Below are 27972 nucleotides of genomic sequence, written 5' to 3'. Positions count from 1 at the left end.
CCGCGGCTCGCTTGGGGGCTTAGCGCCGGTGTAACGGGCCCTTCACGAAGCGGGGCTGCGGTGTGGGAGAGCCAGGGCCGCGGGCTGAGGTACGGGAGGGCGGCGGTGGGGAGCCCCGCATCCTCCGGCGCTCGGGACCAGCGGCGGGGGAAGGAGGGTGGGAGCGCGGCGCTGGGGCTGTCAGGCGCCGGGGAGCCGGGGCGGACGGGCGGCGGGGAGCTGAGGTGTGGGGAAGGTGGGGAAAACAGCGAGCGGCCCCCAGCCGCCGACGCCACCGCCACCACCCCGGCGAGGAGGGACGAGGGCGCTTGGCGGCCCGGTCTCGGCAACCCCATCCGCGCTCCCCCTGCCCAGCCCCGGCATGAATATGTAACTCCCCTCTTATTTCCCGAGCTCCATTGCGGAGGTTGCCGCTCGCCATATTGTGCTGCTGGGGCTGCGGCTTCTCCGTCGGCGAGAGCGGGTGACGGGAGGGAGCGGCGCGGCGAGGCGGCCTGAGGCGGGAGTGCGGTGAGCACAGGGCGGTGGGTCAGGCCGGGCTGCGGTGGCGGTCGGTACCGCCGGGTCTCTCCCCGCGGTGGGGCAGGGGATGATGCGGAGCCGCGGGCTGCGGCGGGGAGCCCCGGAGGTGTGCTGGGAGCGCTGCCCGGCCCTGGCGCGGGGGAGGCGGAGAAGCGGGCTGCGCGTCCCTGAGGTGATGGCCACGGCGGGGCGGGGGTGTCCTGCGGGGGGCTCCTCTCTAGGCTCGGGGGCTGACAGCCGTGGTCGGGCTCTCCCGGCCCCGGCTGGGCGGTCGCCCCTCAGGTGGCTCCGCTCGCCCCGAGCCCTCCGACAGGCTGTCCCCGCTGGGCCGGGGGCCGCTCGCCCCCCGCTTGCCGGCCCCGCACGCTGCGGTGGCCGGTGGGGCCGCGGGACGTGCCCGGAGCCCCTCTGCTCCCCCCCAGCCCGGCGGTGCGGCAGGGGAGCATCGTCAGCCCGGGACCATCCCCAGGGGGATCCCGGCGTGCCGCCGCCGAGCCCGCAGGTGCGGGGATGTGTGCGTGTGTGTGTGTGTATCCCTGCGTGTATGTGCACACGCACTCTCTGGAAGCTGCAGGGAGGGGTACCATACACAGCTCCGTATCACAACCACATACCGTAACACCAACCCAGAGAACGAGGCATTGCCAAATGCCATACTTGGGAAGGGAGAGCTGATTAACAGATTCATAAGCCGTTATTGTTGTTTTAATAAATTGCCCCCGCTTAAAAGACAACATTCAATATGATTTATTGCTCTGCATTCGCAGTCTTTTGTTTCTCCTGAAGTCTGTGCACATCACTGTGCTGAACAGTATTTGCAAGGCTGATAAAATGATACAGGGAACGACCTGACTGCTCTTGTGAAAATGTCAGCGTTTCCAACAGGGCATCAGGTGGAGAAAGACGCTGTGTCGGGAGCTGTAGATGTGTCTCCTCCCTTCACGCTCGCTCTCGCTGCTTCTGATGTGAATTTAGCACCTGTTTCTTGCCAACTTTTATAGTCTGTGGCAGCTGGCTCTTTGAAATTGCTTGCCTTCCTTGGACCCACCCCATGGCACAGTGTATATATGAAACAAACGCTCTGAGCAATATTCTTCCTGGGAGTTTTGTTAAGCTATTCGTTTTTCAGACTGTCTTCTATGGAAAATAATCAGATCGAATGCCTGATTCCATAGGAATCCAGAGGACAGCTAGTGGAGAAAGCTGATTTCCAGCATGATAAGTCATAATCCAGTCCTGTTTGGAAGAGGTTATAGCTCTGTGTAATAACTATGCATTGCATGCAGGCTTTTAAGGATTAAAGGAAATTGCTTGCATTTGAAAAAAAAATGTGACTGCTGTGCGGGTGAAATTATTTTTGCTTGGGGAAAATTCTTTAATCAAATATGTCATTCATTCAGTGACAAAGACTCGATTTGTCATAGGAGTTCCCTGCAGAGGTACTCTCATTTATATTCATCGATGTTTTCATTAAAAACTTTGGTAATGACATAATTTGACATTTTTATACATCATGTCAAGCTCGGAGCTGGCATTCAACTTGTCAGCTAAGTCAGAGGCGCTCACTTTGAAAGTAGCAGATATCGATAAGCAGTATATTTTGCATTAAAAGATGTATTTGTTTGAAGGATTAGCTTTGTCAGTTTTTGGTAGGAATTTTCACTGGACATGTTAGCGTGAGACACGCTGTCGGGTAGCAAGCTTTATGGCTGGATCTGACTGTTACGGTGTGCTTCAGTGATGATAATTAAGTTTAGAACATCATTAAACCTTATTGACCCTGCAAGTTGTCATTTCAGTGTTTAATAAATGCCTTTTTATTTTCTGCATTCAGCTTCATAATAGTGGTAGGATGCAGATTCTGTACTGGAGGAATTCAACCTCTTCGGTGGCTAAAATTTTGACCTTTGGCATCAAAGCTTTGAACAATCAGCCCTACTGCAGTTGCCAAGAAAAGCGCTGCCTGTTGTGTCTTAAGAGTTTTAGTAACACGCAAGCACCAGCACAATAAGTGCCATGGGCCTCCCTGTATCAATGACACTTTGTGCGTTAAGAGTGATGCGTGTTTATATGTTGAGAATCAAGACTTGGTTGTGCATCTTGGATGATTAGAGCAGAATTCTGTTTTTTTCAGGGCTGTGTTATCATGGAATAAAACGTGGTTGGCACCTATAGGAAAGCCATCAGTCTTATATGTGAAACAGATGTTGGGTTACATACATTTCTTCAGCTCTCTTTAAACATTTTTCTTTCCCTTGCTTAACAAAAAGAATGTGATGTGGGAGGGAAAAGGGAGCTTCAAAAATGAGTCCTAAGTCTGCAACTGCTCAGTTGTATTTTTCTTAAAAGGAGCACTGGATCTGCCCTTACTGAAGCATCGGTTCGGAGAACATGCGTGAAAGAAGCACGAGAGTAAAGGGTTTCCTTCCGCCTTTTTTTCTTGCTTAAAATCCCTTTACCTGTTTTTACTAGATAGATCAGCAGTTTAATAATGATGCGATCAGAGAGAAAAGAGATCGGAGAAGGGATATTGTTGAGCCTAAACTTGGTTGTTGGTGAAAATAACTGGCCTTTGAAGCTGACCTTAAAGGCTTAATTTTCTGAGGAATGAGCCGCATTCGGTATTGTGGAGCTGTTCAGACTTGTTGCAGTGGAGAAATATTTTAGGAATTATCCCTGTCTGCCTTCCCCCCCCACTTCTGCATCGTGGAGCTGTCTTGCGAACAGCTGGGAGTTAGCAGTAGCATTCTGCTAACTAATTAGAAACCTAATCCATTTTTTACTCTTTACCACTCAGGGATAAAATGAAACTATTTCAGATGATTACTGTGTTTAAACTGTGTAAGTATTGCTCCTCTACTACTGTTTACAAAATGTAGTTTTATTTGAGAGTCTTAATAAACACAAATTGTTAGCTGTCACCCGGCTTTAGATGAAAGCTGTCTGGTTGCCAAATTAACAATTTTGATTCTGCATATTTATTGCAGGTATTAAGTCAATCATATATAAGATCACTTGAGTCTTTCTTTTTGTGTCTCAAGTGTTGTGGGGGAGTTTATTTTCTGTTTATTAATAACTAAGCGGTCTTTTGTTCTCATTAAGAAAATTATATCGCTATTGGTTGTGGCTAGCTTCGCTGTGATAAGCGGTAAGTGGGTGAGAAATTTTTGTGGCTACCTAATATGTTATGGGCTCTGGAAATGTGTGCTCTGGAAAAACTGAAAAAAATCCAAGCATATTTCTTGATCTGATATCAGAATTTCTTCCACAATATAAACTCATTAGAATGTTTCTGCTTACTGCCATTTATATTAATAAATTCATTGGATAGTAGGTATGTTGTATGCTGGAAGGGAAGGATATCAAAGTGTCTCACTTGATGTGATCCCAGTCGCCCGGGGAGAGCAGTGCACCTGATTTATAGCATATTTGGCTTCAGCTTCTATGATGTTTCCTAAAATCTGCTTAGAAGCATCTTGGATCCTGTAGCATTGTAACAGAGCAGCCAAAGCAGTAGTCCAAGGAGCTGATGAGCAGGCTTTCATTTTTTTTTCTGTTGGTGAAATGAAGAATAACAAACCCACATTGGTTTCCAAATGGAAGTGGAAGCAGATCTGTGCCGGCTCCTAAAGCATTGGGAGTTCAGGGTCTAGCGTGGTAATTTCAACATGCCTTCAGTTTTACACTGTCTCTGCAACTGGCTGCTGAGTGAGCTGTTCTGCTGTGGGCTCAGGAGGGGCGTCCGCAGGCTGGAACAGCCGCCGCAGTGAAGTGCGGGGAGCAGGAGGTACAGCCCTGAAGAGTACTCTAGCAAATTAACTATGGAAGTAATAGATGGGTTCTGTAGCTTGTGTTCATTAAGATCCTATTAAAGTTACCCTCACGTTTGCAGTTAGAGAGTGCAGGCTTTGATGTTGGTGGTGCCTGACACCACCACAACTGTCAGGAAGGAACCTGGAAGCCTTGACTGCGCATACCTCTGGCAGACTTGGTTTTTTGATCTGGGTGAGCACGGTGTTGTATTAAAACTGCAAAGCTCCACCAAAAGTGGGTGGAGCTGTTGGGTAAAATACAGCTCTGTGTGTTTTTTTCCCTGGTGTAACTGTAGCTATAGAAGTGATTTCTACCAGCATAGTCATCAGTCAAGGACTGTGTTTCTCTACATTCCCAATGTAAAAACTGGAAGTAGAAGGCTAGTTTTCCAGAGACCTAACCTTTGCTGCTGAGCTAGTAACCGCAAACTAACAACAGGGATATTGAAATCATCTAACTTGACCACTCCAATCAATAAGGTTAGTTCTCACTTCTGGGAGCTGTTATTTCAGGGAGACAGCAAGGAATTGGTTAGCCTCAAAAAATGTGCCAGCAGTGCTGTGAGGGTAAGAAAGTGCAATAAAAACAAAAGCACTGGTTCGGAAGCATAATTCAGTGTCGTGGTTTAACCCCAGTGAGCCACCAAGCACCACACAGCCACTTGTTCACTCCCCCCGGTGGGACAGGGGAGAGAATCAGAGGAGTAAAAGTGAGAAAACTCATGGGTTGAGATAAAGACAATTTAATAGGTAAAGCAAAAGCCGCACATGCAAGCAAAACAAATCAAGGAATTCATTCACTCCTTCCCACCGGCAGGCAGGTGTTCAGCCACCCCCAGGAGAGCAGGGCTCCATCACTCCTAATGGTTACTTGGGAAACAAATGCCATCACTCCAAATGTCCCCAGCTTTATATGCTGAGCATGACACCATATGGTGTGGGTCAGTTGGGATCAGCTGTCCTGGCTGTGTCCCCTTCCAGCTTCTGGAGCGCCCAGCAGAGCATAGGAAGCTGAAAAAGTCCTTGCCTAGTGTAAGCACTAAGCAACAACTAAAACACCTCCAGGTTATTGCCACTGTTTCCAGCACAAATCCAAAACACAGCCCCATACTAGCTACTATGAAGAAAATTTACTCTATCCCAGCCAAAACCAGGACAGGGGTATACTCCACAATGGCAAGGTACATGGTATTTTGATACAGTCACATCTATGTAACTGTGGTCTTTCACTGCAGACTGTGAGGTCCAGTGCGCTATAAATGTACTGCTAGACAATGAATTTAAACAAAGAAAAAGGAAAAAAGTGAATCTGATCAAAAATATCCTAAGGCAGCATGTATTGTTCCTGGCCTGTTTGGATGTATTTAGTTGATCTGACAGATTAAACTTTTCTGGAGTTTGAAGATTTACTTTTGTTTGTTCCCACAAGTTTTCAATCTTTTGTCCCTCCTGCTCTGATCTGGTAACAGCACTGAAATGAATTTTAGGCAGGATTTTAGAAAGGCATTTTTGCTTTTCTCCTGCACAATTGGTTGTTAATTCTGAAGTCTAGAGGTTGATTGAACTCTAAGAGCTTAACAACTTCAGTTTTGAAACTTGCCTGGGTAGTCATACACACAGTATACAGTAGTGTACTTCATAACATGAGAAACTTTTCATAAAAGTTAACAAATAACAGAAAATGGCAATTCTACGCACTACTGCACAGGGTTCTGCTTAGTATGTTAGTTCAGATAGCTAAATTATGGCTTGATAACGGCTGTTTTCTTTTTTATATAAATTGCTGGCAAAGGTTTTTACTTAAGATTTTTACTTAATCCCTCCAAGATAAAAAAGATCTAAACTTTTGAGTATAGGAATACCCTGGTTTTGAAATGTGATGAATTTGACATTTGTAGGTATGACAGCTAGAGGAAGATGGGTGAATTCTGGACTGTCTGGAGGCAGCTAACGTGATATAGAGAGAGTTGTCTGCAAGTGCTGTGGTAATTTTGTGTATTTCATTATTTGTAGTTGAGGAGATGTCCAGGAGGGTATGATACAGAACTGGAAAGAAGTTGAACACTGAGGACTGAGATTATGGAAAGTAATGGAGTGATCCAGGAGGCAGTGTGAAAAGGCAACTGATGCCCCTAGCGAGGCATATAGAACCCATTAGAATAAACTTGAATTTGTGTATCAGCGACTTAAAAGCAATATACATGGGCATATAGTGCTTATGCTTTATGGTACTTTACTGTGATAAATACAGAGAGAAGCATCGACTTAAAATCACATACTTCTGTCATGCCCAATGTGTCCATGTACGTGAGTGTTCGTAAGACTGTGGTAAAACAGCCTTGAGAATGACCAAAAGTTTAATTTGACCCCCCACCCCCCCTTTTTTTTTTTTTTCTGTAAAACATGCTATTGGCATCTAAAATGGGCGGATTGTCTCTCCTTTTTGGTCACTTCTATTAGGATTAGATTAATTGAATTCTTCCATAGGTGTACATGTGTATAGCAGATGGTTTGCATGAGGTCATAGCACAAATGTTTCTAAAGGCTGGGATGAGCAGCTTGAAGGCCAGATTGGAAATGCTGCCATACTCCATGGATCATTCGTTTCAGGTCCAGTAAATTGTGAATGACAATTAACTGGATGATCCCATGCCTTCAGGCACCAGGCAAAACCACTTTCTTCCTGAGGAGAATAAATACAGTGGAGAAACTGTAAAAGACCATGTGCTAGCAAGCTCCTGTGTTTCAGAAATGTCAGCATTATATTTTTTTCCCCTCTGCCAGATGCTGTCTGTCCAGTAGCCTACTGGACGTTTAATCACTGCATTAGGTGTTCTTACTTGGTTTTCAAGGAAGGAATTTTTTTTTTTTTATGTTGAAGAGAAGTGCCTTTTAAGTTTATGGGGCAGGTTGTAGGAAAATGGGACTTTGGGACTAATTATCAGGAAAAGTAAAAACTCGGAGCTAGTGTGATTGAGAGAGACAATCATGTTGGGAAAACGTCTGTGGTGTTACGGACTGAGGCTGCTGAACTGCAGCGGTGCCTCGGGTTTCCCTGCATTCCTCAGTTTTATTGGCTGCTTTGGGACATTTTTGAGTCTGTGGTCTTGAATGAATTACATTTTTTTTCTTCTGTTTCTTTCTCCTGGCTGGTAGTGTTTTAGGGCAGAAATGAGGATGTCTGTCTTTGCTAACTGCTTGGATTTCTCAGTTTGACCATCTGAAAATGAAGAGCTTTATAATACTTACTGTGGGAATAAACACAGCTTCCCTAATCTTTATATACTTCCACTATTGGTGTTTATAAAATAGCCTCTTATGTAGTTGAGTCTCTTCTAGGTGAAAAGCTTTGTTATTGAAAGTAATGGGATAAGAAGAAAAAATATGAATTTTTCTAGGGTGACCTTTACAATGGGTTTCAATGAGCTTCACATTTTGAGAAATCTAGACTAGATTTTAAGTGGTCAATGAGAGAATCTGACAAACTGTCTTAAAGATGATGTGTTTTCAAGCAGCCTGTAGAAATCCAGACTTCTGGATTTCTGGATAACTTCTCCTAATATACATTGTGGTGACACAATACTAAAAAGAAGAGGAGAATATGTTATTTTTTCTATACAGAACAGGCTGGATTTATATTTTAAATGTAGAACTTGGCACAACCGTGGAAAGATCTAGCACTCATGTATGTACAAATAATTTTTTTGTATTAGTAACTTCTTCATTGTGCCAGTCCAATCAGTTATCTGACATTAAGCGGGAGTTGGATGTACCCATCTGAAAGTAAAATCATTTTAATATTAGTTTTCTGGTTTTATTATAGCTACATTTTTTTCTCAGTCATAGCGGGGCTATATTGATATAATTGATCAAAACATTTGAACCTCTTAATTTACTTGTGTAACTAAAGTGGGAAAATAAGATAGCAAGGAACCAGATGGAAACATTGTTAAAGATTGTCAGGATGGCTGTCACATTGCATCTGTTTCTTAGTGTGCATCACCCTATCCTGTAAGTGTAACTGAAATTGGAATGACCTGAAATAGTGAAAGGGTAGACCTGCTTGAAGTTTTTCATTAAACATTGACTGTAACGTGCACTGTAGTCAGATTACTGTGAATAATAATGTATATTAATGCAAGCAATGTGTGGCCTCAGGATGTTCCCAGCCGTTCTTTATTGTCATACATTTTTATTCAGACTTAGTTTGTGTTTATTTTGTGTAGCTCAGAAACAGGTTTCCTTCCAGGTTTGCTCTTTAAGAATGAATACAGAATTCCTTGGATCTGGGAAGAAAGGAGAGAGGATACTTAATATGAGTGCCTCATGGCTAATAGCTTTCCTAAGGTGCAGGTTATAATGTCAGCCTTCAAACAATCATAAATGTAAATGTGGTCTTTGCACCGTTATTCATTTGTCTGGGGAAGCATGTAAGGACAGCAGCTGAATCTGCAGTGGAGGTAGATGGGGGTTTCTCTCTGGGTTGACGTGATCTTTGCTCTTTTGCAGTAGGTTTGGAGAGAGGTGGAAGAGTGGAGGCTTCCTGCAGTGTGGTGGAGGCTTTGGGTGATTGCAGGGAGACATATGAGTAACAGTGTCTTTCCTTGTGGTATTTGGGAAGGAAATGGGGTAGGAACTGTGCTGGCACTTGCAAGGAGTGTTTTTTGGCACGGAGGTAGTAGGTGGGGTTGTAATGATGGAGATAGTTTAAACGCATACTACTTAAGCCCAGTGCAGGATCCAAGGATGATGCCCTGACGAACCTGATTGCTTTCTTATTTCATGGAATGGTTTGGGTTGGAAGGGACCTTAAAGACCATCTAGTTCCAACCCCCCTTCCCATAGGCAGGGACACCTTCCGCTAGACCAGGTTGCTCAAAGCCCCATCCAACCTGGCCTTGAACACTTCCAGGGATGGGGCAGCCACAGCTTCTCTGGGCAACCCATTCCAGTGCCTCACCACCCTCATAGTGAAGAATTTCTTCCTTATCTCTAATCTAAATCTACCCTCTTTCAGTGTAAAGCCATTACCCCATGTCCTATCACTACATTGACCTTGTGAGAAGTCCCTCTCCAGCTTTTTTTTAAGCCCCCTTCAGGCACTGGAAGGCTGCTATATGGTCTCCCAGAGCTTTTTCTTCTCCAGGCTGAACAAGCCCAGCTCTCTCAGCCTGTCCTAGTAGAAGAGGTGCTCCAGCCCTCTGATCATGTTTGTGGCCCTCCTCTGGACTCCCTCCAACAGGTCTATATCCTTCTTTTGCTGGGGGCCCCAGAACTGAACACAGTACTCCAGGTGGGGTCTCATGAGAGTGGGGTAGAAGGGGAGAATCACCTCCCTCAACCTGCTGGCCATGCTGCTGGCTATGCAGCCCAGGATATGGTTGGCTTTCTGGGCTGCAAGCACACATTGCTGGGTCATGTCAAGCTTCTCATCAACTGACACCTCCAAGTCCTTCTCCTCAGGGCTGCTCTCAATCTATTCTCCGCCCAGCCAGTATTTGTGCTTGGGATTGCCCTGACCCACATGCAGGACCTTGCACTTGACCTTGATGAACTTCATGAGGTTCACATGGGCCCACCTCTCAAGCCTGTCAGGGTCCCTCTGGATGGTGGCATCTCTTCCCTCCAGTGCATTGACCACACCGCATAGCTTGGTGTCATCAGCAAACTTGCTGAGGGTACGCTCAATCCCACTGTCTGTGTTGCCAACAAAGATGTTAAACAGCGCCAGACCCAACACCAACCCCTGAGGAACACCACTCGTCACTGCTCTGCACTTGGACATTGAGCCGTTGACTGCAACTCTTTGAGTGCAACCCTCCAGCCCATTCCTTATCCATCAAGTGGTCCATCCATTAAATCCATGTCTCTTCAATTTAGAGGCAAGGATGTTGTGCGGGACAGTGTCAGATGTTTTGCACAAGTCCAGCAGATGATGTGAGTTGCTTTTCCCTTATCCAGCAATGCTGTAACCCCGCTGTAGAAGGCCACTAGATTTGTGAGGCACGGTTTGCCCTCAGTGAAGCCATGTTGGCTGTCACCAGTTGCCTCCTTATTTTTGTTGTACCTTAGCACAGTTTCCAGGAGGATCTGCTCCATGATCTTGCCAGGCACAGAGGTGAGAATGACTGGCCTGTAGATACCTGGGTCTTCCTTTTTCCCTATTTGAAAATGGGGGTATGTTTCCCCTTTTCCAGTCAGTGGGAACTTCACCGGACTGCGACAATTTGTCAAATATAATGGATAGTGGCTTAACAACTTCATCTGCCAGTTCCCTCAGGACCCACGGGTGCATCATATCAGGTCCCATGGACTTGTGCACCTTCAGGTTCCTTAGACGGTCTCGAGCCTGATCTTCTACAGTGGGTGGTTCTTCATTCTCCCAGTCCGTGCCTTTGCATTCTGCAGCTTGGGCGGTGTGGCTTGAGCACTTGCTAGTAAAGACTGAAGCACAAAATTCATAGAGTACCTCAGCCTTCTCCATATCCCAGGTAACTAGGTCTCCCATTTCCTTCCAGAGACGGCCCACGTTTCTTTTTTTTATCACTTATATATCTATAGAAGCGTTTCTTGTTGTCCCTGATGTCCGTGGCCAGATTTAATTCTAGCATGGCTTTAGCTTTTCTGACCAGATCCCTGGCTGCTTGGACAATTTCTCTGTTTTCCTCCCAGGCTATCTGTCTTTCCACTTTCTGTAGGCTTTCTTTTTGTGTTTGAGTTTGTCCATGAGCTCCTTGTTCATCCACACAGGACTCCTGGCGTTTTTCGCCTGACTTCCTCTTTGTTGGGATGCGTCACTCCTGAGCTTGGAGGGGGTGATCCTTAAATGTTAACCAGCTTTCTTGGGCCCCTCTTCCCTCCAGGGCTTTATCCCATGGTACTCTATCAAGCGGATCCCTGAAGAGGCCAAAGTCTGCATTGTCCAGCAGCACTGTTGCCCATGGAGTTAATGGTGTGATGGTTTAATCGCTTTTATGGAGCATGTAACAACAAGCTGTAGCTATGTCTCTTCTCCCTCAGTTTGTAAGTAGAAAAAGAAGGAAAACATAGGCCGACTGTTAAATGGAAAAGGAGAGTCAGTCACCAACGATGCTGAAAAGGCAGAGGTCCTCAACACCTTCTTCACCTCTGTCTTTACCAGCACTGGAGGGTCCCAGGCTTTGGGAACAAAATTGCTGATTGATCCAAACACTGACCCACCATCAGTGAAGGAAGAGTTAGTACATGAATTACTACAGGAGCTTGACCCCCACAAATCAATGGGCCCTGACGCCATCCACTGGAGGGTGTTGAGAGAGCTGGCTGACATCATTGCAAGGCCACTCTCCATAATCTTCGAGAAGTCGAGGAGAACAGGGGATGTCCCAGAGGACTGGAGGAAGGCAAATGTTACCCCTATCTACAAGAAAGGCTCGAGGGAGGATCTGGGTAACTATAGCCCCATCAGCCTTACTTCAGTCCCTGGGAAGGTTATGGAATGAATCCTCCTGGGGGCCATCACAAGTCAAATGAAGCACATGATTGGGAAAAGCCAACTTGGCTTCACTAAAGGCAGGTCGTGCTTGACAAACCTGGTGGCTTTCTATGACAATGTGACTTGCCTGGTTGACATGGGGCAGGTGGTGGACATTGTCTACCTGGACTTCTCCAAGGCCTTTGATACGGTCCCCCACAGTCTCCACCTGGAGGAATTAATGCATTATGGCCCAGACAAGTGGTCTGTGCAGTGGGTGGGGAACTGGCTGACAGGCCGCACCCAAAGGGTGGTGGTAAATAGCTCCTTTTCCAAGTAGCAACCTGTCACTAGTGGGGTCCCCCCAGGGATTGATATTGGGCTGAATGTTATTCAACATCTTTATAAGCGATCTGGATAACGGCATCAAGCGTAGCCTGATGAAGTTTGCGGATGACACCAAGTTGAGTGGGGAAGTAGACGCTCCAGAAGGGAGAGCTGCTCTGCAGGGAGATCTGGATAGGCTGGAAGAGTGGGCCAACAAGAACCTTATGAAGTTCAACATGGAGAAGTGTATGGTCTTGCACCTGGGAAAACATAATCCGGGAGTGCAGCACAGACTGGGATCCACCTGGCTGGAGAGCAGCTCCGTGGAAAGGGACCTGGGGTTCTGGTGGACAGGAAGCTCAACATGAGCGAACAGTGTGCTGCTGCAGCCAAAAAGGCCAACAGGATGCTGGGTTGCATCAAAAAGGGCATCACCAGCAGAGATAAAGAAGTCATCATCCCGCTCTACTCGGCGCTTGTCAGGCCACACCTGGAGTACTGTGTACAGTTCTGGTCCTTGCTATACAGAAAGGATGTGGACAGGCTGGAAGGGGTCCAGAGAAGGGCCATAAAGATGATCAAACGATGGGGAAGCCTGCCATGTGAGGATAGGCTGGGAGAACTGGGTTTGTTCAGCCTTGAGAAAAGGAGGCTCAGAGGGGATCTCCTCCCCATGTCCTAGTACTTAAGGGGCAGCTACAAAGAAGATGGAGACTCCCTTTTTACACGGAGTCCCATGGAGAGGACAAGGGGGAATGGACACAAGTTGATCTTGGGGAGATTCCGATTGGACATGAGAGGGAAATTTTTCACAGTGAGGACAGCCAACCATTGGAATAATCTCCCCAGGGAAGTGGTTGACTCGGCCACGTTGGACACCTTCAAGAGTCGTCTGGACAGGGTGCTGGGCCATCTTGTCTAGACTTTGCTCTTCCCAGAAGGGTTGGACTAGATGATCCCTGAGGTCCCTTCCAACCTGGGATTCTGTGATTCTGTGAAATATAGTGCAAAGATGCATTTGTTTGCATGCTAATGTACCTTAAGGATGGAAGGCATGGTAAGTACTCATTTGTTATCACATTTGACTTCTGGAGCATGTAATTGCTATTCGTAGTTTCAGCTTCAAAATTTGTATTAATTTGGCATCTTTAATAGTCTTTTAATTGGCTTTGATTGTGCTTTGCAAACGATAGACATCTAGGTAAAGTCTACAAATGTATTTTAAACGCTGGCTTTGTGTAAGCTTTCTAACCACTCACTTTTAAATGTAGTAGGCTTTTACAAAGGAGCTTACTTACATTGCTGTAGAGTATTTACTGATCAAGTGTTTGGTAAAAATTTCGAAATTAGCCCATGAATGTACGTTTAGGCATTCTGTGATAGTAGCTGGAACTATTCACTTGATAACATCCATTTGCAGATTGACTACTAATCCATCTCTGTTTACAGCTCTATTCTAACCATTACAAATGTTAAATTTGAACAGATACCTTCAGCTCTCAAGAGGCCTGCTTTTAGCAGATGGTCAAAACCCAAGGCATTTTTGCTTGCTGTTGACCAGTTTAAATACATGTACAGGAGGGGGAAATTATATTCTCAGAAAACATTAGTATGGTGTTTTGGGGCTTGTTTGTTGATTTTCCAGTTTAGACAAAAATACCTAGTGGTGAATTTTAGTGCTGCTTCCACAAGTTCTCAGAAGATATTTAAGGAAAGTGTTCTTTTTCTTAAATATGTGGTTATATCATGTGTTTATGGAGGAAATTCCCACGTTAAGTGGTCTTGCTGGATATTTTTTATAACATAGTAGGTATCTGAAGGCCCAGTTCCCTTGTTTCTGTTTTCACACAGTTCAAACAAATGGGTTCTACTTTGTATAAAGCTAGTGGTCACTGTAGTCCCTAAAAAGGCCTTCTGATGTTTCATTTCTGGGTAAGGAGGATGTTCATATAATCATGTTCAGCCACATAAATTGTAAAAGGTGTGTGTGTGCAGCTGTGGTCCTGTTTGGGTTTCTTCAGCTTTTTATTATGGCAATGCGTTATTGCCTGATTAGTGTTAGTTGCTGTTGGCTTTTCTTGGCTGTGTTGCTTTCTATTCAGCAAACCTAGGTATAAATTTCTCCAACAGTGAGATACTCCCATAATTAGAATAATGTGGGTTGGAAGAGACCTCTAGAGATCATCTACTACAACCTCCTGGTAAAAGTAGGGCCAATTAGATCACATTGTGCATGACCATGTCCAGTTGAGTTTGACTGTCTGCAGGAGTGGAGATCATAGAATCAGAATCACAGAACGGTTTGGGCTGGAAGGGACCTTTAAGGGTCATCTGGTCCAACCCCTCTGCAAAGAGTGGGAACATCATCTAGATCAGGTTGCTCAGAGCCCCGTCCAACCTAAGCTTGAATGTTTCTGGGGATGGGGCATCTGCCGCCTCTCTGGTCAACCTAGGCCAGTGTTTCACCACCCTTATCATAATATATTTCTTCCTTGGATCTAGTTTAAATCTACTTTTTAGTTTAAAACCATTACCCCTTGTCCTATCGCAACAGGCCCTACTAAAAAGTTTGTCCCCATCTTTCTTATAAGCTCCCTTAAGTATTAGAAAGGCTGCAATAAGGTGTCTGTGGAGCCATCTCTTCTCCACGCTGAGCAACTCCAACTCTCTCAGGCTTTTGTCATAGGAGAGGTGTTCCATCCTCTGATCACGTGCGTGCGCTCTTGTGTGTATGTCAACACTGCGCATTACACTCTGTGTTCAAGACGTGTCAGAATCAGAAGCATTTAGGTTGGCCAAGACCCTTAATATCATTGAGTCCAACTGTAAACCTAAAACTGCCAAGTCCCAAAACCTCTCTGAAGTGACCTTTTATTAGTGATCCTTTTGCTATGGTTTTATGCTTTCAGTATAGCTTTAGTTTCCCTTATGAAATATACTGTTTGACACTTAACAGTTTATTCTGTCTGTATGTATGCTTTTTGTTGTGGCAGTTTATGTAATTGTTCTTTTATGTCTGGCTCATGGAATGAGTCCACAGCACTAGCTCCTAAACATTCTTAATGGGGTTTTAATGACTGTAAGAGATTATGATGAATACAAAATCTTCTGTCTTACAAGTCTGCAAGACCAACAGTTGAACCTCGCACGTTGGAAGTGAGCTGCACTGCAGAGGTGCTGTGTTTCGAACGCAACTCTGAACATGAATTGATGAGCTTGAATTTGTTGTTAGCATAGATCATGACTGATTGTGTCAAGAAAAGATGACTCTGCACATGGTTAATATAATATGGAATTTGATTTGCAAATAAAAACCTTCCTGCTAAGGGACATTTTGACATTGGATTTCATATCAGGAGGACAAAGACTGATAGCTGAATGAACTAAAAACACTTCAGTAGGACATTCCTCTCTCAAGCTTATCCCCTTCTGAGATCAGTATATAATGAGAGTGAGTGCAATATAAACGTAGCCAGGGACAGTTTGAAGAGTGGTGACAATATGAGTAAACAAGCAGAAGAGGAAGGGGGACACAGACAAATGGCAGTGACATACTTGTTCAGGATCATTGAGCAGTTAATTTCAGAGCCGGGAACAAAATAAGCTCCAGGCCAGAACCCGATTCAGCTGTCTCCCAGGGATTTTGAGACCTAGAGATGACAAAAACTTAAGAAAAGAGTGAATACTGAAAGTACTAGATTGTAATCTGGTAGTGGTTGTCCTAGATTGCTTAGCATTCAGCTGTAACCTGGGCTGCCAGTGAACTGCAGTGAAGATTAATTCCTTCAAATAATGTCTTTCCAGAATTTTTTTTTCAAATCAAGCTCTTAGCCAGAAAGTAAAAGCATAAAAAACTTAAATTTCAGAATGCTCTAATTGAATAAATTGAAATGAATGATTGAATTTAATACTGTGTCAAAGCATGCAATTTGTCCCCAATACTAGCACAGTCTCAGAGAGAATAAAATGTAAAACTTTAATCCTGCTGAGCTTCCAAAGTACCTCTACTATCATACCTGTTTTTAAAAGAATTAATCCTTTGGGAATAAAAAAAATGGAACGGTTGAAGGTGCTGTTGAACTTGGCATACCAAATAGAGGTCTCACTCTTCTACTGTTTTTTAAGTCTAACTGTTTACCTTTTAAAACTTGGGAAAAAAAAAGTTGATTTCTAAGGATTTTATACTGTTTAAAAATGTGTGTATTAATTTTTTTTGAAGAGCCTGGACAGGTTCAGGAGCGGGGTACCCGAATGCCTGACCTATTGGGACTCAGGACTATATTTGAGCAAATAATTAAACATGTTTCACTATAAAGCTTGTAAAGTGGATGTGGTATGTGGCAAGTGCAGACGTTGCTCTGTTGGAGTTTTATCTAAGCATGTGGAAGGACTTTCCAGCATAAATTCCCCAGTCAGTAAGCAGGCAGAAGATTAGAGGGGCTTTTCTGATGGGGTCTTTCATGCTGTGATTTTTTCCTATAACTGTCTGCCTATTTTCCAGCACTTCAGGAACAAGATTTATTTTATTGTTATGTTTTTAAACCCCGGCTGTTTGTCTTCAAATTTGGTTTTGGAAAATAGCCTACAGGTAGATGAGTGCAAAGAACAAGGTTGCGTAAGCCCTGTTTTCCAAGGAAATCAGGCTTAAATTGCAAGTCTTTGAAATGAAATGATGCGGTGCTTTTTACTGAAGCCAGCAGGCTCATCTCCCAGCTCTAGTTAGGGAGCTATTCAACTTGGGGATAATGTTTGGTTATATAAAATTGATCAAAAGTTTCCTAAGCTCCTTAAGAACAGCACAGGTGGCTTTTGTTTTCTTTTGGTTTTAATGTTCTGGCAATGTGGAGAACCGAGAAACATCCTGGGTACAAAGAAATCAAAATTGACACATTCTGATAACCTTTAGCAATCTCCCTTTTCCTCTTCTGGTTTTATTCTATAGGACACCAAGCAGCTAGGCAAGTTTGGTGACTAAATACTAAACGTTAGATTGTTTCCCTTTTTTCAGCTGCTGTTTGGAACTGGGAAGTGACAAGGAATCAAACCTGAGGAGGTTCATAGAATTTCTGGTTCTCAGATTGGTAATGTGTTCTTTTGGTTATAGCAGTCAGCTCTTGCTTTGATAGAGACAGATGTGCATACTCTGTAATTACGAAGTTGGCACTTAAGAGTTGAGTCAGTCTGAAGGATTGCAGGTGTCCTTATAATATTGGTTGAGGTTTGGTTTTTTTGTTGTTTTTTTTTTTTTTTTTTTAATGACTGACACAAGTGGCCTTCTGGTTATAGCATAGATCACAACAACTAGTACTTGTTAGTGGCTCCGAGAGAAAGGTGTTTGATCTGCCTCCAGAATTATGGCTTTTCCCCTTCATATCACCCTGGTGTTGTGTGACTGGTTACTTCCTCTTATCCTGAGGGTAGAGAGAAGCCGTAAAGGTAAAAAGTGATAAAAAGTATAAAGTCTTGATGCGCTAGAAGTTGTTTCAAAAACTTAATGATGAAAAAAGGCTTACAGGGGTATCTGACTGCTCATTGTTCCCAGTGCTAAAATCTGTGACCTCTGAAGAAGAGATCTCGTAGTTTCCGTTTATGAAGTGGAGAAGATTGAAATGTTGAATAGCTGAAAACTTAAGTAGATGTTGTTGTGATGAAATCTGCTTCATATTTTGAGTTGGAAAAATGACCATGATAAAATTGTTAGTAAGACTTTTTTTTTTTAATGCTAAAAGGGATGCAGAGGAATAGTAAACTATGTCAGTGAAGATGCAACTTAAGAATGTGAGATTTCAGTGGAATGAATTTCAAGACTAGAAGAATAAATGTGAAGTTTTATATTTATTCTGTATCTTCTCTCCCCTTGCCAGTAGTAGTTAATGAAGTCTGTTGTTCTTTCTGTCTAGAAACTCTCCACTTCGACACTTTGTTCAGATTTAAAAATACAACAACAGGAAAAGAAACCCCTTGTTTGCCTCCTGAAAGACTTTTCCTAATTTTGTAGCTTAGAAAGGATCAGCTAGCATGGCCTGCACCATTCAGGATTTCTTTTAGCAGGTGCCTGCTTAAAATCTAACAGTGGTGGACAGTCTTAAAAGAAAACTGAACTAAGGAGTAATCGCTGTATTATCGTTGCAGGCTGTGAATGTCTTGGCACATTCAGAACAGCTAGAAGAAGCCCTTCGGTTGGATTCACCTTTCTGCCAGGCAAGGAGAGCTGGAGATGGTCTGTCCAAAGCAATTCAGCTCCACAGCCAGCACAAGAACAGAGAGAATGGTGGAGTCCAGCCCAGTCATGTCTTGCTCATTAGGGTTTTTTCTACTGGAGACCAACAGATTGAATGACACCTGAAAACAAACTAAGCAGTGCTGTTTGGGATGTGCTTTGAAAATTACTCCCTCTAAAGAGTACTTGCTTACTTAAAACAGATGTCAGTACGGTTGCCTAACTATTTGCTGTTAAACCTGAGAGTAAGGGGCCAGTGCAATCTCCTCCTGCTTGGCTGTAAAGCTTGACTTGAGAGTCAGCTGACTGTAGAGGTTTTTCCTACTTCCGTTCCCCAAGCAAATGGAGAAGATCAGTCGCTGAGGAGAATATCTAAAGAGCTGGTTTACTGGTTATGATTTTGAGACTGCTAGTTGATACTTGGTGGCTATTACATGGTCAGTGCAATTTTAGGTCAAAATGCCTCTCCCAGTTGAGGAGTTTGATCTTTGATACTGGTGCCAGCTGTTGATGTTGCTGTATTAGATTTCAGCACTGTGAAGAAACTTAATCCAATCCAATGTCCAACACTGTTATAAGGAAGAGAAGTCAAGCCTCATTCGCGTGCATTTTTCAGACCCAGTACAGATCTGGAAACTGCAGGGGAATGGGGAAAAAGCTAAGTTGGCTTATTTATTGATCAAGCAGATGAAAGGCTCCATGCAATGTAATGTGATTTTGTTGTTGTTGATTTTTTTGAGGGGGGAGGGGAAGGGAGCTTTTTAGCATGTTCGAATTGACCATGTTTCCACTGTTCCTCCGATTTCGACTTTGTACATACCAGAGGTGGAGGAGGTGTTTGCTAGTGACAAAGTGGGCTGGGTGGATCTCTCCAGCTTTCAGCTAGCTTTAAGGCCAGTGTTTTTCCTCTTAAAATTTGAAAGTGCTGTCAGTGCAGTCCAGGTGAGAATGAAGCACTCGGCATCTCAGATTAGAAGCTTTTAGAGTAAAGCTGGTCAATTATTTATCATGACACTTGTACTGTGTCTTCTGCCATGTGAGGCAAGGCTGCAATATACATGGTAATGCTAATACACTTGTTCTCTGGATTGATGGGTTTGCTGGCAGTCTGGTACCCAGAGAGCTGCCATTTGGTTTAGCAAGTGTAAGCGTGCAAGTTTAGGCAAGATATTACTTGTGCGTGTGATGATCTCTTTACTATGGGGCTGCTTAGATGAGCTCTTTACTGTGATGGAGTTGCATAATGTTGGGAACAGGCTTTTCTGTTAAGAGAGGCTAGATTTACTGGGACTTACATGTCTTCATCTGCTGCAGTCTGACTATGCTTCAGCAGATTTTGGGAAGGGTGTGGATGATTAGCAGCTTCATGAATTTCTCTCAGTAGTTGAAATGATAGTTAATCAAATGTGTCAGCTTTAAAAGCACTCAAGAATAGTATCCAGTGCAAACACAGAATAATAATGTTGGTCCTCTGTTAGAACAACTGACTGGCAACAACAGGTAACAAAGATCCTTCTCCTGAAGGTCTTGACTTCCTGTACGCCTGGAATAGTGAAATTAGAACATAGAAAAATACTATTTCCTTTCAACATTGCTTCTTTGCTGAGGTGTGTCACTTAATACCATAATTAAATTCATACCTCTGAATAATTTAAATAAAAAGCCCAGAGTCCCATCAGGACGGTCCAATGCTTGGCCAGACTGGGAGCTGACAGTCTGCAGCTGGGTCCTGGTGGCTTGTCACTTTTAATGGAGAGGTGAGGTCCTAACTGGGCATCTTACTTTTCTGATCCACACAGAGGATGTCCCTTGTGATAAATAAAACTGTATTTTTAGGGCACAATATACATATATTAAAAATCGGTTATTTTTGATGATGTAATCTCCTAATTATTTAACGCCTTTTCAGACCCTTGTTACCTATTAGACATAATAGTGGACATGGCTACTTCATATCGGGCTTTTTTTTCCCCCCTTGTTTTTTTATGAGGTTCTGTGCCTGGATAAAAGTAGGTATAATAATCTTTGCTGCACTGCTTCTCTCGCTTTTCCCTTAACAAGTAATTAAAGATTATAAAGTGACCTTGTTCTCCAGAGAGGTTGACTCTTTTGATATAGAACCTGATGAACTGGAAACTAAATTATAGTGTACCTGGTAGACGCCAATGGAATCTGCATTTGGCTGCTGATTTGGAGGGTCTGGAAATACAAACCTAGATTTTAAAAAAAATTAGAAAGGAAGAAAGCACTTCTGCTTTTTCTACCTAGTAGAAATGTCTGCAACTGCAATCTCTTGCCTCTTACATGGTTACATTTAGTTTTTTAAACGTACTACACAGTCTAGGATAAGTTTTCCTGCTTCAAGGCAGGCATTTTTGAAAGATGGGGAGGATAACCTCCTCACTACAAGAAGGACACTGAGTTGGCTGGAGTGTGTCCAGAGAAGGGCAGCGAAGCTGGTGAAGGATGTGGAGAGCGGCTCTTATGAGGACCAGCTGAGGGAGCTGGGGTTGTTTACCCTGGAGGAGGCTGAGGGGAGACCTTATCGCCCTCTGCAGCTACCTGAAAGGAGGCTGTAGCGAGGTGGGTGTTGGTCTCTTCTCCCAAGTTACTAGTGAGAGCATGAGAGGAAATGGCTTCAAGTTGTGTCAGGGGAGGTTTAGATTGGATATTAGGAAAAATGTCTTTACTGAAAGAGAGGTCAGGCGTTGGAAGAGGCTGCCCAGAGTGGTGGTGGAGTCACCATCCATGGAGGTGTTCAGAAAATGTGTAGACATGGCACTTTGGGGCATGGTTTAGGAGGCATTATGGTGTTGGGTTGACAGTTGGACTTGATGATCTCAGAGGTCTTTTCCAACCTTAATAATTTTATGATTCTATGATTCTTTCTCCCTCAGTGTGAAAATATTTTCTGTTCAGAAACATCATTTTCTTCTGATGTTTTGACCTGACACCCTTCCACGTCTGCAACAACCATGTGTAGTTTTGCCCCATCTCATACAATAATCCCAAAATTATGAGGGGAAAGCATTACAGTTTCTCTGTTTGTTTTTTTTTTAGTGTTCTAGTTATTTATTTGTTTATTAATGAAAAGGTGATGTGTGCCTTTGCCTGGAAGCAAGTTCTGCAGCAGTGGTTTTGTATCAGCCGTCTGTTGAGTGCAGTGATTTTTAGCCCCATCTACTTCCAGGAATGCCTGTCTACCACTACTGTTATGAAAAATGAGCAAAACCCTGATACTACATGTATGATTTGGGTTTCTGAAACTAGGAAGCTTCTGACTTCGCACCCTGCTCCCCACCAGTGTCACTGCAAATCAAGTGCACATCCTCTGAGCCCAGTGGAACAGGAAGACCACACCTCTTGATTGAAATTAGGCAGTGACTGGGTTTTACTTGATCTTTCAGGATTCTCTAAACTTCCAATTGGAAAACCCTAGCGATATATTTTTCAGGAGGACAAAGAAAGGCAGTATAGCATACCTCCAGTGAACATGTTTAGCTAGTTTTCTGTGTGCGTGTATAATTTTGACCTTCCATTTTGTTGGGAAGTAGACCCTACTTGACCTGTATGCATGTTTGTAAGTGGGTGTTTATGAATCTTTTCCGCATCAGGTGGCATTTGCAGCTTTCGCACCAGACAGCCAAAGTTCTATGGCCTTCAGTTCTATGTCACTTTTGTTTAAGAACCTTAATTGATTTTTCCAAAGTGTTCATGGCTGACTGACTCCCTCAGTTTTTCTGGAGTGGTACAGTGCATGGGATTATCCATGTGTGACACAGTGGAGCCTGGCACTTGGATGAACAAGTGTTCCCCCTGTACTTCTGCTTTGGTGGCACGGAGACCGCTGTGTCAGTAGGGACCTGGGGACTCCGCGCTCGCCAGAGAAGCGTGCTCAGGAGAGGGAGCTGGCTCCTCTAGTCAGGGGTATGTGAGCGTGCGACTTGTTTCTCTTTTTCTTCCCAGCCATGTCTCAAGCCGTGCAGACAAACGGGACGCAACCTTTAAGCAAAACATGGGAGCTCAGTTTGTACGAATTGCAAAGAACGCCTCAGGTAATACATGTTAAAGAGCTGGCCTTTATGGCAAGTCTTTTTTTTGTGCTTTTAAGAACATGAAGCTTGACATTTAATATGTTCTTTTTTCCTTTAGGAGTGTTAACTGCCTATTTTAAATGATAGTATACGTTAGAAAAAATCCTTCCAAAACAAAACCTGTCTTATGATATTAGAAAAATAAACCAATGTTTGATCTTTATTTCTTTTTTTCTTCCTTTAGCAGTGTGTGTGTGTGTGTGTGTTCAGTGTGGCTGTGTGTGCCTTTTGTCTTTTTACTGTGTTTCTCTTTAAAAGAAGAGTAAAATATGCAATCTCTGTGAGGAAGTTACTAAATTCTGCTAAAGAACTTTTACTTTATTTTCCACTAGGAAGCAATCACCGATGGCTTGGAAATAGTGGTGTCACCCAGGAGCCTGCACAGTGAACTGATGTGTCCCATCTGTTTGGATATGTTAAAAAACACCATGACAACAAAAGAATGTTTGCATCGCTTCTGTGCTGACTGTATCATTACAGCCCTCAGGAGTGGGTATGTAAATATTATTATAGGGAAAAGGGATTTCGTTTAAGATGAAAATGTGCTCAAGGAAATCCTTTATGTCCTGGGTGTTGATGTGGAACAGTTACGTGCCTGCGCACTGCAAGTGTCTGAATGTGTAGCACACCTTCCATATTTCATTCTTGTGTGTTCAGGCATCTGTGGCAGACCAGGTCTGTTTTTTTCCTCATGTGAAAAATCATCCCATAAGTTTGTTTCTCACAAGCAGTTGAAAACCTCCTGCCTCTCCTTTTTGTTTTCCTGTTGTTTCTTTCTTCTTTTTTTATTTTTTTCAATCGAGTAACAGCAAAACAAAAGTACCCTACATGACTTACAAAATGAGTCTCATTTCCCTTATTCTTCCTTTTCCTAAAAAAAATTGCAAATTGTGTGGTCTCTCAGCAGTAGTGCTGCTTCCAAGCTTCACTAATGAAACAACCTATGCTAAAGTATGAGTAATTTTTCTTGTATTCTTCAATTACAAGTTCATATTTTCCTAAAAGCAATAGAATTCTGAGGTAACCAACAGCAGTTAAGTTGATTATGTGAGTATCTATTTCTGATACTGGCAATTACCTGTGCTCAGAGGTCACACTTAATTTGCTGTGCCTGTGTAAATTCTGTTGAGTAATTAGCAAAAATGCATTAGAGGGAAACAAAGCCATCAGGAGTAGAGGAGCCAGTGTTTCAGCTATTGAGGCCTCTTCCTCTTACAGGAAAAAAATTGTGTGAACCTGACATTTTAGTTAAATGAGAACAAAATGGTAGGAAGGACAAGACTTTTATTTTTCCCAGTAACTGGTGCTTGAACTATAGAATAGGTTCCTTAATCTCTGTTTTGTCCTGCGAGTGCTAGGAAGACTGTGCTGTAATAGAATTCCCACTAGACATGCATTTTTTCCAGGTGAAAATCCATCCAGAGGGTTAAGGGAAGAACCATTTTGCAGAGTGGAACTTTTGAACTCTTCAGTCTAAATAGAGTTTGCCTGAACATACGTTTTTTAAAAAAATGAAGGGAGATACATGTTTGGGGTTTTTGTTTAAAGGTCTGGAACTACCTGATTTGTCAAAAGGTAGAAGTCCCATTCCAGATTTACTATAAACACTGAGTCTTGGTGAGCACTTTGACTAAGAACTGCAGCATTAGGGCAGAGTTTCATTATTTCTGGAGAGTTAGTGCTGTTTTCTCCCTTCTTGTTTGTGTCCAGCAACAAAGAATGCCCCACGTGTCGTAAAAAGCTAGTTTCGAAAAGATCACTGAGACCAGATCCCAATTTTGATGCTCTCATCAGTAAAATTTATCCAAGCCGAGATGAATATGAAGCTCATCAGGAGAGAGTGCTAGCAAGAATCAGCAAGCACAATAACCAGCAAGCTTTAAGTCACAGCATTGAGGAAGGATTAAAGATTCAGGCTATGAACAGGTATGTAATCCATGTAATTTGTCCACATGTAACCTTGTTTGCCTTAACACTAAAAATACACCCTCCGTCCTCACTCCCTGTATAGCTTGTGATTCCTCTTCTTTCCTCTAAAGTGTGCCAACATAATTTTTAACCTTTGGCAAAATAATTTTTAACCTTTTTGTCTTCTAATAGTATGTTTGTATCACTGCCTGCAACCTCTGTGGCAGCCTGATGTAGACAGCAGATTTCAGCTTAGTGTTACCAACTTATCGCCACGATGTCTTAGATAATAAATGGTAATACAACGAATCCTGCACCAACATCTTACCATTACATGCAAATAAATGCTCATAGTGCTAGAACTTAGGTTTTAATTGCGACTCAATTCACAAGGCTGGAATATATGGCGTTTACACAGTATTGAAATTCTGGGTGTGTATTTTAACCTAAGAGAGCCAGCTGGGAAAGAAGCCCCAGATTTTATGTCGTGGTGAAGCATGGTGTGATTTATATTTTCTAATCACATGTGGATTCATATTTAGGCAAAAATAATGGTCTGAAATTGCCTGAAAAAATGGAAAAAAAAACCCAAACCTGTATGAAGTTAAAAATTACCTTAAAACACATCTAAAAGGCATTTGAGGGATAGGAAAAAAATTCATAGTCTTGTCTGTGAGTATCTTTTGATAAGAAAGAATGAGGGGTTTTTTTGTTTTGTTTTGTTTTTTTTTAAAAAAGCTTTAAATATCTCTGAAATGTTTAGTGCTTGCGTGTGCATTTGTCTAACTTCTACATGATGGAGACTGGGAGAGGGAGGAGTTGTACAAGCATTGTGGGCCTGTACATTGGGTGAATTCCGAATGTGGATTAGATTTCTGCCTACTTCTGATCAGGCTACAGAGGGGCAAGAAACAGCAGATTGAGAATGGCAGTGGAGCAGAAGACAACGGTGACAGTTCGCACTGTAGCAATGCCTCAACACACAGCAATCAGGAAGCGGGGCCTAGTAATAAAAGGACCAAAACATCGGATGATTCTGGGTTAGAACTGGACAATAACAACACAACTGTGGCAATAGACCCCGTCATGGATGGTGCTAGTGAAATCGAATTAGTCTTCAGGCCTCATCCAACCCTCATGGAGAACGACGACAGTGCACAGACGAGGTAAATGTCTTCTATTCCTCTTCATGTGTTCTGCTGTTATTTTCTGTTGCTTTTGTTTTCTATCACTCATTGGGGCTTTTAAAAATCAATTTACTTTGGTCATAACCACATCCTGTTTAATCATATACGCTCTTTCCTTCTTTCCGTTGCAAGTCAAGTAGATGGTACTGCTCAACTATTACCAAGAATACAGTAACAATCTGTATTAAGCCTTTGAGCACAAATAAAGGTGGTTTTAAGGGTTTCTAGCATTGCGGTTCACAGTAGGTACTAGGATGATGTTATAATATCAGCCCCTTTCTTCTTATTATAAGATTCCTTGGAAATAAACCTTGCGTAAGTGTCAGCAGTTTTCAGAGCAGCTTTGTGTCAGCAGGATTTGTAGGCTGGAAGCTTTTCCTGGCATTTTTTTCATGATCCAGTCGACACACAGACTGCAGATGTTGGATCACAGCAATGAGCAGTCTCGTGGAGTTTCCTTAGAACTCTTTCTGACTTTTCTCTCCTGATGAGACATCCCTCTGTAGTGCCTATACAGGTATTATTAAGTTTCAGCCAGCTTTTCTTTTTGGTTGGAATTGCAAGGGAGTTCTGGGGGTTGTTTTGAAAGGCAAAGAGCTAAGCTTCTGGGAGAGGGCTCTGCAGTACTTACATCAGCCTTTAATTCTTGTGTGAAGAATTAAAGTGAGAACAGATAGTGAAACAATAAGAAGGAGTAACTTTAATGAGGTGCAGAGAGTGTTGCATGTATAGCTCTTGCAGCTCACAGCTTTCTGTCCAGGCACTTCAGACTGTATCTAAGCCCAGATTTCAGCAGTTGTGAGTAGTTCTCAAAACCCCTTGACAAAACCTGTTAAATACGTTTTTCATGTCAAGCAGATGACAGGGCAGTGCTGTCTTCTCTCTGCAAACGTCTCCTGTGGGAGAAGCATCAAAAATATGTAAGGGCACTTTGGAACAATGTAATTTGGTAAGTTGCTCGCGTGCCTTGGGTGAAAGCAATTAATATTCTTGTTGTGAATTGTCTTCAAAGGCCTTTTCACACTTGATGCTTAGTATCTGGGGGTGTTCCAGATGTCTTTTTCCCATACCCGCAATTCAAACATCTCTGATTATCTTTGTGGTTGTTGCTACAGATACATCAAGACCTCAGGCAATGCCACTGTTGATCACTTGTCCAAGTATCTAGCTGTGAGATTGGCTTTGGAGGAGCTTCGTAGCAAAGGAGAATCAAACCAGATGAACCTTGACACGGCCAGCGAGAAGCAGTATACCATTTACATTGCTACTGCCAACGGGCAGTTCACTGTAAGTAGAACTTCTGTCTAAGAGTGAAACTGAGCATCAGTGCATCTTTGACAGTGACCTGATTAATATCCACTCAGCTGGACTTCTCCTGAGTTGGCTTAGGGATAAAATTCATAGCAGCAGGTTGTTTATTTAGACGTGGATCAATTCCTTTGTAGGAAATGTATACAGCAAAAGCTTGGTTAGTAGAAAAGGGGGCATATAAATTGCTTGGGAAAAATCCAGTGATGCTAGCAACGACTAGCTGACTTATGCCATGATTTTACAGTTAAAATTGAAGAGGAAAAATATTACTTCATCTGAGAATCTTGTTTCAAGAGCAGATAGCTCTAGCACCATGAAGTGTCTGTTGTAAGGTGGTGTTTCTTTACTTCCATGTAGGCTTCTAATATTCCACTATGAGAGAACTGTGAGTACACTTAGGGAAGAATGCCTCCTCTCAGTTGCTGACTTCAGAATATACAACAATAGGGCAATATCACTATTAGATTGAACTCTGGGCCTGGTCTTACACTTGGGCACTTATCTGTATAAAATCAGCCTTCTGGTTAAGGGACAGGCAGGCGTTTTGCAATAGGAGTCTATTTCAAACAGGTTTCAAACATGACTGCCGATTGTCCCTCAGACAAAAGCAGAGGTGCTTCTGGTGTAAATACACATCTACTACTCCCCCTGTTTGCAGAGAGAGGAAAGAGAAAAACTCGAGTTTGTTTTATTTACAACTATATTCCCTTTTCCAAAAGTGTGTTTTGGTGCTGTTTTAGGGAGCAGGAGTTCGGAATAGCTTGTGTTGTTGCTTTTTGACGCTGAGGGGTTACCGACCATCTTGTCCCACATTATCAATGACTTCAAGTCAGCACGTTCCTCTGATTTAAGTAGTTGTCTATTGCTACAGTACTACCCATGCAAGCCATCAGATTTCATTTCTGTTTTGGTGTTCTCTTCTAGGTATTAAATGGGTCATTTTCCTTGGAACTGGTCAGTGAGAAGTACTGGAAGGTGAACAAACCCATGGAACTGTACTATGCGCCAACAAAGGAACATAAATAAGCTGTGCTGGAAAACTGAGATGGGACTAACTCTTTTTATAGCTATGACTTCTTTAATATTAAAAGAAGGCACCACCATTATCTTCACGGACAATACATGTGATGCCTTCAGG

The 27972-nt window shown here is 43.1% G+C and overlaps 1 protein-coding gene across 3 annotated transcripts; it reads left to right on the top strand.

Annotated features, from left to right (window-relative positions):
* Positions 1-27972, top strand: RNF2 (ring finger protein 2). 3 transcript variants are annotated; one of them, XM_075096778.1, is made up of 7 exons: positions 1-89; positions 22301-22389; positions 22761-22921; positions 24139-24354; positions 25230-25502; positions 26639-26810; positions 27759-27972. In XM_075096778.1, exons 2-7 carry the CDS (start codon positions 22303-22305, stop codon positions 27858-27860), a joined length of 1011 nt encoding a protein of 336 aa, XP_074952879.1. In that variant the 5' UTR covers positions 1-89; positions 22301-22302; the 3' UTR covers positions 27861-27972. The 3 variants fall into 3 exon arrangements, with proteins under 3 accessions (XP_074952879.1, XP_074952880.1, XP_074952878.1); XM_075096777.1 differs by lacking the exon at positions 1-89 and adding an exon at positions 430-510; XM_075096779.1 differs by lacking the exons at positions 1-89; positions 22301-22389 and adding an exon at positions 428-510.

The sequence above is a fragment of the Phalacrocorax aristotelis genome, chromosome 6 (genome assembly GCF_949628215.1).
Source record: "Phalacrocorax aristotelis chromosome 6, bGulAri2.1, whole genome shotgun sequence".
Lineage (NCBI taxonomy): Eukaryota > Metazoa > Chordata > Aves > Suliformes > Phalacrocoracidae > Phalacrocorax > Phalacrocorax aristotelis.
The sequence above is the reverse complement of the archived record's forward strand: the minus strand, read 5'-3'. Positions and strand labels throughout refer to the sequence as shown.